This window comes from Anopheles moucheti, chromosome 3, assembly GCF_943734755.1.
Source record: "Anopheles moucheti chromosome 3, idAnoMoucSN_F20_07, whole genome shotgun sequence".
Lineage (NCBI taxonomy): Eukaryota > Metazoa > Arthropoda > Insecta > Diptera > Culicidae > Anopheles > Anopheles moucheti.
Window position 1 is genome coordinate 31,359,036 of NC_069141.1, and position 15,314 is coordinate 31,374,349.

Sequence of the window (15,314 nt, forward strand, 5' to 3'; positions counted from 1 at the left end):
AGCAAGATGGAATGGTGCAAGGAATTTCGCGGTATCTTCCGGTGTTACTAAACCCCCCTCAAGCCGTGTGCGACACAGGAAGTATCTAAGAAGGATTAATATACAAGCAAAAGTCGTTCCTGTTCTGGGTGAGACGTTCCCCCTACCTAGCGATCCAAAAAAAGGGGCGACTCGAAGACGCTACCGAGGACTAGGCCAATATTTGTCTTCATCTTAACCGACCCGTGGGCGCGTGTCGCGTGCAAAGATTTTAAGTGTTTCCTTCAGCCACTAATCTTTAACAGCTTGTAGTTGTGGGCAAACTTTTGCTGCTTCCACACTCAATAAATTTGTCCGGGAAAAACCCCTGAGCCGGTGTGGCGTTGTCGTGCATAATTGACGAAATACGAGACATACCATTTATCACATTATTGAGCACGGGTTCGGTTAATCAATCAAGCTGCGCCCTTATGAAGATCGATCGTTGGCCTGCAACGGTGGTTGAGGTTTATCTCCACAAGAAAAACAAACAGCCAGTGGATCCGTGGTCAATACGTTTGGGATTGTGCACGTGCCTAAAACGTTCGTATGAGTTATTACGCTGCTTGGGGACATACTGCCTAGATGAATGTGCTGCTATCCAGCACCTTTGGTACGCATGTTCCTCCATTTAGGTGTAATAAATTTTACCTTACCCAAAACTACCCACGTTCCAGGTCATCTAACGCTATGCAGCGCAAGTGTGGCACAAGTCACAAAAAAAAAAAATACCGACATTGAACGAAGTTCGGAAACGGAATGCCGATGAATAAATTTACATTTCCGACTGTAAAAATGGCCATTTCTGATTGTGCGACAAGATAGAAAGGGGACCTCTTTTTTTCTACGTATTTTCCATACCGTGCCAAAGGTATCTGCTTCCGACAATCTATCTACGGCAATGGTAGGATTATGGTCCGTTTTAATTACCATGTCGGAAGAGTTTGCAGTTCACTTCCGATCGTCCTGTTGGGGGCCAGTTGGTCGCTGGATTGTTGTGTGTTTTTTTCTTCTCTGCTCCTTATTCCTGTTCGCTCTATATCCCCGCGGAAGGGAAGTAAGCTATGGGGTCCATTTTTATGGTCACAAATATGAATACCTGCCGTACGCGTGTTTGGTGTCGTAAATTAAAGTGAAAAGAGCCACAACATCTGGCATCTGGACTAATTCTTTTAAAGCTAACATGTTGCAATTTAATAGTCGCAATAGAAACAAGCAACTGAATGGATATTATTGGGAAAACATAAACAATTTTGGACGAACAGAGGAAAAGATAAACGAAGATGTTGTAAAAATCAACATCAATAAGCTTACGTCGGGAGAATTGCATAACTTTGGGGGTTTTTCTTTAGAAGGTTTTAGAAGGTCTTTAGAAGGGGCCCCTACAGTTATGCAATTTTTTGGCAAATCCTCGTTTTTAAATATTTTACTTAGTAATTTTGTATATTTTTGATTAATGTTGCAGCTAAACCTAGCCACAATCGGTAAGTGAAGATTCTATACAGTTTGATTGAAATTTATTACTCTATTTTTGGTTTGCTATAAATCCTTCTGTAACTCTGTTGCTCGAACAATATGCGTTGATTATTAATCGATAATCGGTAGAACTGTTTCCCCAACAAAATCCCCAGCCAAAATCGTGCACCATCTTTTACCGTTTGTGGGGACCAGACCCACCCTGACAATCGTTTACGAGTTTAATATCTTTCTTTGTCACTGATGCAGCACAAATGTCTTTCGGCGCACGGTTGATGGAGAACCGTCCCCCAAAAAAAACACATTGCTGGGGCCTGATGCAAAGGAAAGTGTAATATAAGGAAAATCGGAAATTATTCCAACGAGGGGATAAACTTTCACTCTCCCACCCCCCTAGAAAACGCCCTGCGGGGAGTCCAAACCTGGAACGACGTTCGATGGATAAAAAAATCATTTTCCTGTCGCTCATCATCACAATCGTGCCCTAAACGAGCTTGGACATGCTACACGGTTTTTTCTTATGCTCCCTCGGATCAGGTATTCGATCATTCGATGGTTCCCTGTGGCTAGCGAAAGGACAACGCTGTATCACACCTTGTTGTGGGTTCCCCCTTTTTTCCGGGTGAACTTGGTCCTTCCTTACATCGGCGTACGTCAAAATAGGATTGTCACACTCAATTTTCCCCAGCAATGATATTTCCTTACAAATGCGTGTGGAAATACAATTTAAACCAAGCCAAGGAGAATGGGAAGGTGGAACCGTTTTGCTCGCTGCTCACTGCGGCTCGCTGTCCACGAGAAAGAGAGCGAGAAAAAGGGAAGAAGGTTCGGAAGCATAAACTACAAACATCTGCGTCCAAACGAAAGGAAGTGTCCCCCCGGGTGGTGGAGGTTTTTATGGTCTTCCTTGTTGCTAGGGGAGCGAGAAATCTAGGAATCGATTGGGGAAAACTAAGGCGCGCCATGTTAAAGGCTGGATGGCGCGATGGCAAGATTTCCCTGTTTATTCTGTTTTTTTCTTGTGTGTACTTTGTGGAGACCCGAAACCAAGTGAACGAAAATCTTTCGACCGACAATCCAATCACAAAGAGCGTGCAGAGTGGATATGGGAGCTGAAAGCAAATCTCCATCCTACCCGAAAGGAAAATTCCTCCCTCGGTGAACATGCTTTTCCAAACTGGGCAATGTTGTTGTTTGTGGTGTGATGGCCATTTTCCAGTATACGTGAATGTTGGCGTGAAATTAGGTTGTATGCCTGTATAAGCTTCTTACCGAAAGCCGTTGTAGTTGTCGAAGGTTAATTAAGTGTAATTTGCACAGACGTGCTGTGTGTGGGTTGTTATTTGATGCAGCAAAAAGTCAAGCAGAAAATCGGTAAGGTGCGAACGAAACGGATTGCAAAGATAGGGACAAAGATCGATTCTACCACGATCCAAAGGATTAGGATTCCCCTTAAGTACACGCCGTTTGTGAGGATATTGAAAGTATGCAAATTACGGACAACACTGCAGAACGGTGCACTATCGCCGATCTAAATTGCAGCTGCATGCCGGAAGTTACAGATTGGTTGAGTGTTGAGAACGTGACTTGTACTTGGTGTGGCTGTAATATTACTTCTGCTACTGAGGTTCATGTTCATGAAGAATCAAAGAGAGGTGTTCGCTGGAGTGGGAGTGTCATTTCGCTTTAGAATCGTTTAGTATGGAACCATCCATTTCCATCGTCACTTGCTATCAACAAAATGATATTATTTCCATCGTTCGAAAAACACCCCTTCAGGCAGCACTCGAAACGATTCCTTTTCAATGTATAACTTTGTGCCATTCGAAAGGCCACCAAGCGACCTAAACCACAATCATTTCATGTCCTGTTGTCTCGTTTAAATCGCTTTGTGTTTTGCAAATACACAACTACGCTCCAGCGTGTGTCCCATTGGAGCCGGTTGCCCATAAGGGGAGAAGAACTTAAACGCCGTACCAGCGCACATCAGCGCATAGAACTACAAGCGCGATTGAAAGTGATTGTTGTGCTATAAGTATTCCTTGGAGAGTTTGAATTTCAGTTACATAAATCTCTTTACCGCCTTATCTACATATTTGCGTAATTTCCATGTCTATAGTACATGTCGTCTTTTACATAGTCGTTCATTTTATAATAGTTTTAAACAACGTTGAGTACAAATGTACTTACCGATTCGTCATTTCGGCAGGGACGGCATGGATTTCCACTTTTGTTTGATGTTGCTGTGGCAGTTGTTGTTGAGGTTGTTGCTGCTGCTGCTGTTGATGCAGCTGCGGAGGTTGTAGCTGTAGGGAGGATTTCTGCTTCGTCGCTTGTTTGTATCGACCTGTAGGGAAATCGTTCAGTAAGAATACGAATAAATGCTATTGTTTGTAAAATTTGGGTATTTATGCAACAATCGTCGTTTTTGGAACAGTTCCATCATGGGGTTTGTGTCTGGACTAAAATATATCGATTTCATCGTTGCGCCACTAGTGGATTGAATCGAAAGCATATTGAACGTTTCTCGCGGACACCAATAGATGTCGCTGGCACGTTTTTATCGTTTTACGCCGTGTTGTATGCAATGCGCAGTACATATGTGAATTTAAAATGATCGTTTGGGTTGTGTGTTCGACATCGATACAACAATGCGATTCATAGACTACAATTTAATAATTAGTTATTATTATAATTCCAAAACACTTACTCAAAGCGAAGAAGAGCGACAGCACCGCCTTTAACCGTCCGCTGCAGATGTCATTCGGAGTGACCGATTCTAAGCCGCCAACCTGATGCAATTTTAGAACCGTGAGGCACGAGTTCACGTTATCGTACTGCAGAAGGAGAGAAAAAAAATGAAGAAATACATTAGATAAGGTTGAGTTAGAAACAATTATTGCGAACAAAAGTTGAGAAGGGGACGTGCACTAATTTCCAATAATGCAATCCCGATTTGTTAGTTATGAAGAAAATGTGTGCGTATAGTCGCATTTGTCTGTGACAAATTGATTATTGACGCTTGTATTTTGCCTGTCGAAGAACATGTGCCACACGATTGTTTCGCTAGAATTATACGATGACGACATGTGGAGTTGGGTTGTATGTAGCGTTGCCAATCGTTTTCTATTTATGGATGACGTAAGGGGGCTTTAATAGAAACAATAGAATTTTGAAAATATGCTTCATTTATCACAGCTTAATAAAACATTTATAATCACTTCTGAAGCAATCCATTGTATTTGGGCCTTGCTGAGAGGATATTCTTAATTTAAATGCAGTAAATTTCTCTTTTGGAGCAATACCATCGTGCCTCACTATACAAAGTTAATAGAGTTATTGTTCAGCTCCACAAATGACTCAATATAGGGTACGAAGAATTATGGGGCTGTAATTATAAAATATCTCACCACAATTAAGCCATGCACGATTGACATCTAACGGAACCCGTCAACAAACTGTTGCGCTGTACTCTGTACTAAAAAATGCAACTGTTCAATCAAACCAGGAAGATTCCAGTGACAGTCTGTGGTGACACATTCTTACACCCCAGAAAGGAGAATATCCATCATCCTCACACCTCGACGAAATGCTTCACGATGCCGCCCTTGCAGGTCCACGACTCAAGCGCATTGCAAGACTACGTCACTGGCATTGCAGTCAATAAGCGCACCAGCTGCGTTGGAAAGCAGGGTTTGTCCCTACAATCGAACAAGTAGCTCACGCATTACGCGTGCCGTTCCGAGCCCTGCCGTACGTGGTTTTTACTTCGTTCCGCACATTTGTGAGTCGGTTCATTGACGACAAACTGACGTCGGTGGCATGCTTACAACAGTAATAAACAGTTTTTGCCGTTCGGATCAGATGGAATATGCAAAACTGACGCACTCGGCATGACGTGGCGTCTTTCTTGCTAACGCTTCGGGGGTGAGCTTGATTTAATGGCGCTCATTGTCGGATCAACCGGAAGATAAGTGGGGGATGTGACCCCTTCCGCTGCTGAGAGTGCATCTGAGTTACGATTTAATTCCCAACGTTTGCGTTGCGTTGAATTTCACGCCTCGGCGAACGATCTAGATCAACAGTGAAGTGTTGTTTTTTCTGTTTTGACATATTTTTCTTTTCACTGTGAATGGTTCACCCACAAAGTGAGATCTTCATTAGCGATGGAAATGCGCACGGATGGCTCTGATACGTCTAATCACGTCAATTGGTCAAAAATAATTTGAAGTGTAGCATTTTTGTAATACTTCGTACATTCAGCTGTCTCATTTGAGGTTCAAACCATACATATAATATGCAGAGATGGAGGTTCTGCTTCGCTGATTATGAATTACGATGAATGGTCTTCAATGTCATGGGGACAGTAGGACATTCAACTAGAAGTTTTTGTTTTCCAAAATTTATATAAAATGTAAATCATTGTTGGGGAGCTGATCATCAACGAATCATATGCTAAATTATTTTGATGGTCACTCAAGGTCAGATTTATACTCAACCAGTAATAAACGCAACCAAACTTATGGGTTTTATGGGTAAAATATGGGGCATGGGCAGTGGCGGGTTTAACGGTAAGCAAACTAAGCAATTGCGGGGGGCCTCGAGTTGATGGGGGCCCCGAGCTGACGGAGGCCCCGAGCTGAGACAGGCCGAGAGTAGAGGATTTACCTTTTTCAGGAAGCGGGTTAAGCAAAAATTGGAGTAAGCAAGCTACGGGTATGCAGGTAAAATCCAAGATAATTAAATTAGACAAAGTCTACTGATCTACTGTTCTAAGAATGCCCCGATCTTGGGCTAGACCATTCTTCGGCAGGTGGCGAGCACAGCAAATGTGTGCACATCAGATTAGAAAAAAATCAGATTACAGATGAGATCAGATCATTGTGTGCACAAACCATTGTCTGCGCAAACCATTCGCTTAACCTTGTAGGCAATTTTGCAGCTAAAAACTGTGCTAGTGCCGTGAAATATTTTGTTTTTTTCATTCAAAACTTATATCCATGTCTTTCTTCTTCCACACATCCAACGGTACAAATTACAAAACAAATTTAAAAATTGCAAAACTTAACCGATAACTATTAAAAGAATTTCTGATACCAGGTGGTCAGCAAAAGCAGACGCTTTGCAGACGCAAATGCTTTTTTTGAGGTTTTAATGAGATAAAAGAAACATTAAAGAAACTTTCAAGTGACAATTATGAAAAACAATCAACAAAGTTGGAAGTAAAGTCGTTACTTAAAAAAAATTATAAACATGATACTGCATTGTTAACAATAATATTATGGAATACAATTCTACACCGTATCAATGCTACGTCTAAGTCTTTGCAATCAATAACATGTGAAATTTTGCATGGTTCACAATTGCTCAACACCATAGGCATATTTATCGATGAATTCAGAAATGACTTTGAAACGGTTGTAAAGCAATCAACCGAACTTAATAGGTTGCTATTTGAAGCGATGGATACTGACGATGAGAGGAAACGAAAAAGAACAAAGCAATTAATGACGAATGATAACATGAGGGAGGAATAAAAATTACAGCAAAAGATAAATTTAAAATAAACACATTCTATGTAATTTGTGATCACATAAAAGCTGAGTTAATAGTTCGAGCCAAAAAGTACGAATCTGTTTCAGAACCCTTCAGTGCACTATTTGTTTGCAATATCGTCGTTGGAATCGTTAAAAAGAACTTATAATGATGATATTGATGTACAAATGATAGGTGATGAATTAGAACATTACTTACATTTCATGAAAGATAAGGACACAATTCAAAGTTCAGAACTGAACATTCAGGAAATGCATAAAATACACAAGACAAATGTCACGCACTTTCTTAAATATTGAGATATTACTGAAAATTTTCTTAACCATCCCAATGTCAAATGATTCAACAGACAGATCGTTCTCCACTTTAAAACGTGTTAAATCATATTTGAGGTGTATTTAGCAGAAAAGCTAAACAATTTAGCACTTTTGTATGTAGAGCAAGATTTATTAAATCAACTAGATACAGAGAAAATTATTCAGGAATTCGCCATTAGGAAAGTCAGGCGCAAAAATATTTAGCTCATACTTACAGAAAAGAAAAATATTTGAAACATAATTAAATACAGTTGCAAATGAACTCCAAAAAGACTAGAATCAAATTTTATTCTTTTCCTTTAAACGCAATTTAAACTTTAAAAAAATTAAATCAATAAGTTTAACCAAAACGGAATATCTGAATTAAATAAAGGTAAAAATGAACTACAGATATTTTCCATCTTTTTCAAATAAAACGTAAGATATATTTAATAATAAAAGCATTTTTATTACGGGCCCTAAAACTATTGTTGCTCAGGGCCTCCGCACTCCTAAATACGCCACTGGGTATGGGTAGTATGGGGCAAATCTATCACACAATTTTTTAATTTAAGAAGCCAAAGATGAAATATTTTTCGGTACAAAATTTCCAAAAAAAAGCAACATCTTTGCCCAACCCAACGTATTAAATTTCAGATGAGTGTTTTTTTGGGTGTTTTACGTTAATTTCATCTTCAAATTTAAGATTTTTTGCCAATGCTCAAAACACCAGAAACCCTATGATTATTCTAGCAACTTCCATACGAAATAGCACTGTCAAAACCTAACTTCTTGCCAAACCGAGTAGATGATGGATTTGAATGCGCCATCCGGTAATGCCGTGGCGTGTTTGATGCTCATTCCGTTTAAGCCAGAGTAGTGCAAAAAAAAAAGGTGAATTGGGCGTTGAACAATGTTGGAGCAACCCATCAAGCTTCTTCCCCGCGATCCACATCAATATGCCACAATTCGGCATCGATCCGCAATCCGTCCGTTTTGAGGTTTGATTTTGGACAGGTGAGAACCCAATCCCAGAACCTTAAGTACGGACCGCATTGTCTTGCTTGCCCCCACAAGGGACAAGGGTAAATAGAGTGGAATGCATCTTCGTCCTTAAGACCCACCACACGGAAGGTATGCCATAATGGTGCCTTTTTCTACACGCTGTTTGTTTCAGCCGCTGGGCCTAAGTCAATAATACCGAAAAATACCTTTTCGTAGTGGGTGATTCTTCTTCATTTTTTGTTTCGTTGCGCTCATTTATCGGACCGTAAAACGGTACGCTATTTGCCCGGTATGCTGCCCATGATTGCTGATCGTGAAAAAAAATTCGCACCCACCGTCAAGGGAAGTCGAGCGATTGTACGCGTTTTTGTATGTGTAGTGCAAATTAAATACCCGCAAAACCTTTTCGGGATGGCATTTTGCACATACTTTTGGTGTTTGATTCTACGACTCCCAAGGAAATGGAAAGCGTGGTGTGGTGTGTGGTGCTGGAATGTTACGTACGCATGGCATGTGACGATTTAGGTAGAAAGAAAAACTCCGTTAGAAGTGGTCTCCAGTGTACTTCCAAAACATTCCAACCAATGCGAGCATTTCTGCGTTAAACGATTTTATTAGCAATTTTTTTTTGTTTTGGAAAATACTTTAATGAGACCCAGCATGCAAAGCAAAGGACCCCCCTCGAAACGCCAAACTAAACACTGACGTAAAGTTGTAAATTTATGCACAAAACCTCATTGAAGGTAACGTAAGTCGAATGCAAATAAAGCGAAATCAATTTGATTAACAAATCAAATGAATTTATTGCTCCCATGGAGTTGAGTGGAAAAAGCAGTTCCACGGTGTTGGCAGGGAAAAGGGTTTTTTTTCTTTCTTTTTGACGAATGGTTGAGTATTAGCTAATGTTAACCTTCACAGAGTGATTGATTTCGAACAATAAATGAACCCAACGCGACCCTTTCGAACTCAGCCAGTGGAAGGGTGCATGTACCTCATCCAGAAAAGGATCGCTTGTTAAATAACATCAAACATCGGCTGTGCCTTTTTTCGCAACAAACAATAACAAAAACGGCACGAAGAGGAACCAAACAGTACGCGCGTACTGTGTAATAATAATCAACCAGACAAAAAACTACCCATTTCTTAAGGGAATCCAAAAACTAGACACTTATTTGGGAAGGAAATCCATTGCCATTTCCATCATCGAACGGGCACGACACACGGGCCCGACACCCCGTAGTACGGTGCGCTTGCTCCGATCATCGTCCATTAATCTTCTTGTACAGGCTACAAACCAGGCCACTGGCTAGACCTGCGGCATGAATGAATCGGTTCGGAATAGGAAAGGAGCTTTTTGACTTGATGACAAATTGCCACCTCCGGAGAAACAAACAAACATGCCTCGCTGGACGGTTTCGATGGTGGTTGCTTAGAGCACATCATCATCACCCAGATGCCGCAGAAGTCTAGACGCGTGTCTCGACTGGATTGTAGTAAAAAAAAAAACAGCAAGGCTTTTGGTGAGGATTTGGTGAGTATCGCACACATGGGAGCATGTTTTCCGAGTTAGTTTTCCTCTGGAAAAAGCAATCGATTTGTTGACAACGATTGGCGACAACACACCAGTGCCTTGTGTGGTGAGATCGCGATCATACCCTTTTAAGGAGGGTGTGTTCTCTATAGTGTTGTGCTTAAAAAATCTTTCGCGAAGAGTCATTCATATGAATCTTTATCGAGGAATCATTCAAATCATGAGTCGACTCTAAAAAGATTCATGAATCCTGCATAAATCTCATCGGAAACATAATTTTGGGCGTGTTTTTTATGATTTCAATATCTTAAATAAGATGTTTTATACAGATGAAATTATTATTAGCACTGTGAGCAATTATCCGAAATCTTTAGCTTTTTTCAATAGATCAGAATTCGAAGTTTGATTAATTTAATATTATGAGATTGTAATTTTTTAATTAGATATAAGATTGTATTACAAAAATATTCATAGAGCATATGTATAACCAACAGTATTGAAGAAATGATGAATGTTTTAGAAAAGTATAATTAAAAAAAATACGTTTAAACAATGATTGTTAAATTTCATTAAACTGAAAAACTTGAAAAATATATAGCTTTGAAATTGGTTATGTTAATATTAATGAGCTCAACAAATTTCCAAATATCCAAACAGATTCAAATATTAATATTTTCTACAAAAGCACTTGACACCTTGACATTACTCTAAGGGCGTTACAATTCTAAAGATACGTTCAATATAATAAAATTCAGCCCGTTTGGGTTTAAGCAATCTAGCTTTAAGAATGCTAGCAGTGCTAATAATAACTTCATCTGTATACATAAAACTTCTTATTTGACACGTGAAAATCATAAAAAACACGCCAAAATTATGTTTCTGAACAGGTTCATGAACCTCTGAGGATTCATGAATTTCTGAGGATTTATGAATCTTTGGAATAGAGATTTAGATTCATCCAATCAGTGCAAAGAGTTCTCTGGTGTTTATCCACGGAATGAAAGAAAAAGAGTCATTTTTGAGGAATAAATATGCAAGCTTGGAATACACTAAGCGCCGAATAATAATGTCTTTTTCTTACCACATAGGAATATTAGGAATATTGACGATCAAGTCGCTCCAGATGTTACTGAGGGCGATCTCTTCTACTCAAACGAGCTATTTTTAGGCCCCTTTCGTGCTAGCGGTACAATATGCCCGACAACTTGGACCACCAAAAATGGACCGTTTGAACACCAACCACGTGTCGAACAGTGGAAACGCACGAAGAACCGGTCACCCAGCCCAACACCATACACATTTGCACCAACTGCAAGAACAACCCACAAGAATGCACCCAGTCTGGGGGGGAGAAGGCAATGTCCCGAAAAGGGAAAACACTTTCCGGGAAGCATCTCCGATGCAGCAAGAACCACCGGTTCGTGTTTATACTCGCTGACCTTCCAACAGGCCGTACTGTGTGTGATGCAAGATGTCACTGACCGGTTTGGAGCGGAGTACCCCGACGCAACGATGACGAAGCAGGACTGAAAGGTGGTGGTGCTGGCACGATGTAAAAGGGATTCCGACATAAGCGAGGCACGGTGAGGCAGGTGAGTCACGCGAACCACAAATCGGAGGACGTGGTACTCGGCGGTGTCCACCTACCCCGACGTCAACAAATCAAAATAAGATGAAACATTCCGACCATCGGAGCGTGTCTGATGGCGGTTGAGCGAGAGAGCAGAATCATCGTCGTGAACATCCTTGAACGACACAGGACCAACGATGGCGTGTGGTGTTGGGGAAGGGAAGTACAGACATTAGAATTACAAATGCGCTACAACACTCAGCGGGATGCATTGCATCGTACTGAAACTGCAATCAACGGACGCGAGAGGGAGCAAGATCCCGAATTGGCAACTCACGATCGGAGGGAGATATGCTTGAAGTTCCTATATGCAAGAAAACAGTCCAAAGAAAGGACTCGCAAAATTCGTGGGAATCCTTTTGCTGGATGCAGGCCCACTGGAGCCCTTGACAGACGACCCGGTGGGTGAAACGAAACGCCAATCAATCTCGTTATGGTTCGTAAGAAACCGCACATCAACATTCTTGCCTGCCCGATGCGTGGATGATAATTAGAACTGAAAGGTGCTACACAACAGTACCGTCACCTTGGAATGCGTCTTTAAGTCACGTCCCGAAATGTTGAGCTCACCTTGTGAGAGACACGTTGCGATTCCCATCGGAGTGGAAGTAAATGACTAAATCTAGGTAAAGGAGTTCGATGGAGTTACATAACTATTTGGGTTACCGAAAGAGTCCTCCTCGACGTTAGAAGGACACCTACAGGAAGATTCTCTCGTCAGTCTTAAAACCACGCGAGAATTCCCATCCATAATTCCAACAATTCTTTACTAGCGCTACATTAATTCTTCTACGACGAGGAAGTTAGCAGACGATACATCCCTCGCATTACATTCGCTAAAGAAATAGATGGATGTTCATTCAAATTCACACCGAATGTCGAAACGGTACGCTACTGCGACACAACTTCCGCGCGAACGAAACCACTTGATGAGGTCACGCCCAGACGACGTGACCTGCACTACCACCGGGAACCCCCATTTGCTTGGTGGAAATTGACACAGATTCTTGGATTACTTTGTAGCGGAGACGATATCTTCATCAGTGGTTTGATTAAATTATTTTGTTTAGCAACTTCCTCACCGGGACAGATTGTTATCGATGTGCGGAACTATAACTTAGCGTGAGTTGTGTGTGTGTGTGACGATGAGTTGAAGATGGTATCAGCAATACGAGCCTTCGATAATTGGTTACTAGACGGTGAGAAAAGGGATGTGTTAATTAAGCCAGATATGTTCCACAAAGTTTGCCAACTTGAAGACTTAATTTTCGCTCCAAGTTGCGCTCCGATTGTTCCACTGTCTGTGATGTTATAAAGACGTATCTCTCTCTCTCTCTCGACCACCTTTGGAGACCTTTAGCGACGACATTTTGCTTGTGGTTTGCGATTAATGGCACATGGAATGTTGGATTGAATTACACAGTCGAAGGTGTGAACTCGAAGGCAAAGCCTGGTTCTGGTTATTTCTGACACACAGTCGACGATATCCATATTCCTTTTTTGGGAGGCATGAACTTGAAGCGAAATTACACCACGTCCCGAGCAGCCGAGCCCCGACAGATCAGCAGTCGATAGTGATCTTCGATTGTAAGCATAATCATATAATCGGAATCGCTTGTTAGACTCACTTGGGGGGAGATTTAAAGGTTGATTGAATCATAAAGCAGTCAGTAACCAGTTGACCGGTGTCTTTTGAATGTGGGTCAGTCGGTGGTCGATCACGAATCGCCCGAATAGTACGGCAATGGGGGGGGGGTTTACCATTAGAAATGACCGTGGCCTTTCAAGATGCGGAAAGGTTGGTTGACAAAATAATCATACTTATCATAAGGGAGGAATGGAGGTTATGCTGTCCATATAGAAATTTATTACCCCAACCGTGTTAACTGTGGTGTGGTTGGGTGGTGCTTTACCGAACTCCAAATATCTGCCAGGTACGGAGACGTGCGCACAATCGGGTTTTCGGAAGTTTCTGTCCGGATATCGTCAAAAAACGTGAATAAACACAGTTTTGTGTGCGACTCCTAAATTTATAACCACTTTCCCGACAAACGGAAAGGTAAATTGGGGTTTGGCAAAAGCTCTCGCAGGTATATTGTGACTGTTAGTTTAGTACCGCTAATCACCACCTTAAGCACCCCCGTCCTCGTCAGTAAAATCGGGCAGCTAAGGAATATCCCGGAGGTCTTTAAATGGCGCCCATTCCAGCTGCTAATTGAAAGGAGTGGGGAAGACCTCGATAAAGCTTAACAGCCACGCACAGCAGGAAGGTGGGCGTATTTGCTTGTTTTTTTCTCCTCTATTTGATATATTATGCTTTATGGGCTATAACCGCTTTTGTAAACCGAACCGAGGAACAAAAGTTCCCGAACGACTTGGCATGCCGAAGAAAAGGTAAAGAGTTCAACTTTCTTCCAGAGTTACTCCAGTCCAGTTCATCAGGAAGCAAAACTTTTCCAATAGCTCCAATGCCTTTCTTCGCGCTACTCTGGCATGGACGCCATCAGCTAAGGGATCCTAAACCCAATGCCGGTACGAGAGATTGGAAAAAGGAAAAAGTTATGTGAGGTAATTAAATAAGAGCGATTTGCATAATATTAGTTTTTGCTCGCCGTTTTCATCAAACCCGCCTCAGGTAGACTCGGAATTGAATGTTTATTCAATGAACAGTCCGTAAAGCTCGACAATGTTTTTGATGGAAGCAATATTTTAGTATTCCAACTAGTTATACGCTACGCGGTTCCTGAACTCTCCCTCCTTTGGTTAATGTACACTGTGTCATGTGCAAAAGAGTCACGTTGAATACCCGGAGTTCCAGACCACCCAAACCGTGAAGTAAAACATCGTTTGCCGTCGAGTTCGGATTGGGGAGTTCGATTGGATTTGATTGGGTTGTGGCAGTACAGAGGGACACTTGACACACGACCTTCACGGAGGTCACCCAGGCAGGGAGTTGATTCGATCAAGCTAAACAATAAACTCAAACAGGAGAGTATCGCCGAGATGTCTCCTGAAATACGCTTGGGTCTGAAGGTCCGGAGTTGAATAAAAGTAAATAAGCGAAAGTGCATTAATTGAAAGAAATGAACGTTGATTGAGGGAGACCTTAGTTCTCCAACAAAAAAAGGATTCCTCCCTGATGGTAGTCAGCTTTATTAAGCAATTTAATTGGCTCGATGCTGACCTCAATTCCAAAGGCAAAATCCTATTCAGCTGACAATCATCCACGCTAGTGATAACCTTTTTTGGGGAGGTGAAATAAAACATCACCTCTTAAGCCAACCAACACCTTTTGTACCACCAGCTTTGGTAATTTCTGATTTCGTGATGTGTGACTTTGCAAGGGCCTGAGGTCCGTCAGAGACGAGTGTCGCACAGTGTTTCCCTTAACGGTACTTATTTGCAGAAAATTTAAAAAAGCGCCTTCCCCAGACTTCTCTCTTGCTTATTATAAAAAGGTAACCTTCACGTAGCATCTTTCATGCTTTATGTCCACGGCCAATGCAACGGATACCTGGCTCCTGGTGCGAATTCAAAATTGCCCACCAAAATCGTCGTCCCGTTGCTCGTAGCAAAAGCGCTGACTTAGCGCGACTTCACTGTGAGAGTCTTTTTTTGGTTGTTCTTTGCAACGTTTTATCCCGAAAATGGGTCACGGTTGCTATAATTGCGCGCATACGTCGACAACGACGGCAGGGCGGGCAGCATCGTAAGTGTCCTTCCCGCTGGCAGGCCGCTCGGCCGTATGCAAGCGCACTGTATGAGTGACTGACTGGTTTCGCGCCGCTCAATGCGCTGAATC

At 41.7% G+C, this 15,314-nt stretch overlaps 1 protein-coding gene across 1 annotated transcript in view; it reads right to left on the reverse strand.

Annotated features, from left to right (window-relative positions):
* Positions 1–15,314, reverse strand: part of LOC128304892 (protein sickie) — a 294,004-nt gene that overhangs the window by 142,101 nt on the left and 136,589 nt on the right. The window contains exons 4-5 of the mRNA XM_053042134.1: positions 4,205–4,331; positions 3,685–3,841 (exon numbers count right to left, since the gene is read on the reverse strand). Of these exons, the coding sequence (XP_052898094.1) occupies positions 3,685–3,841; positions 4,205–4,331 (284 nt within the window). The remainder of the gene's footprint in view (positions 1–3,684; positions 3,842–4,204; positions 4,332–15,314) is intronic.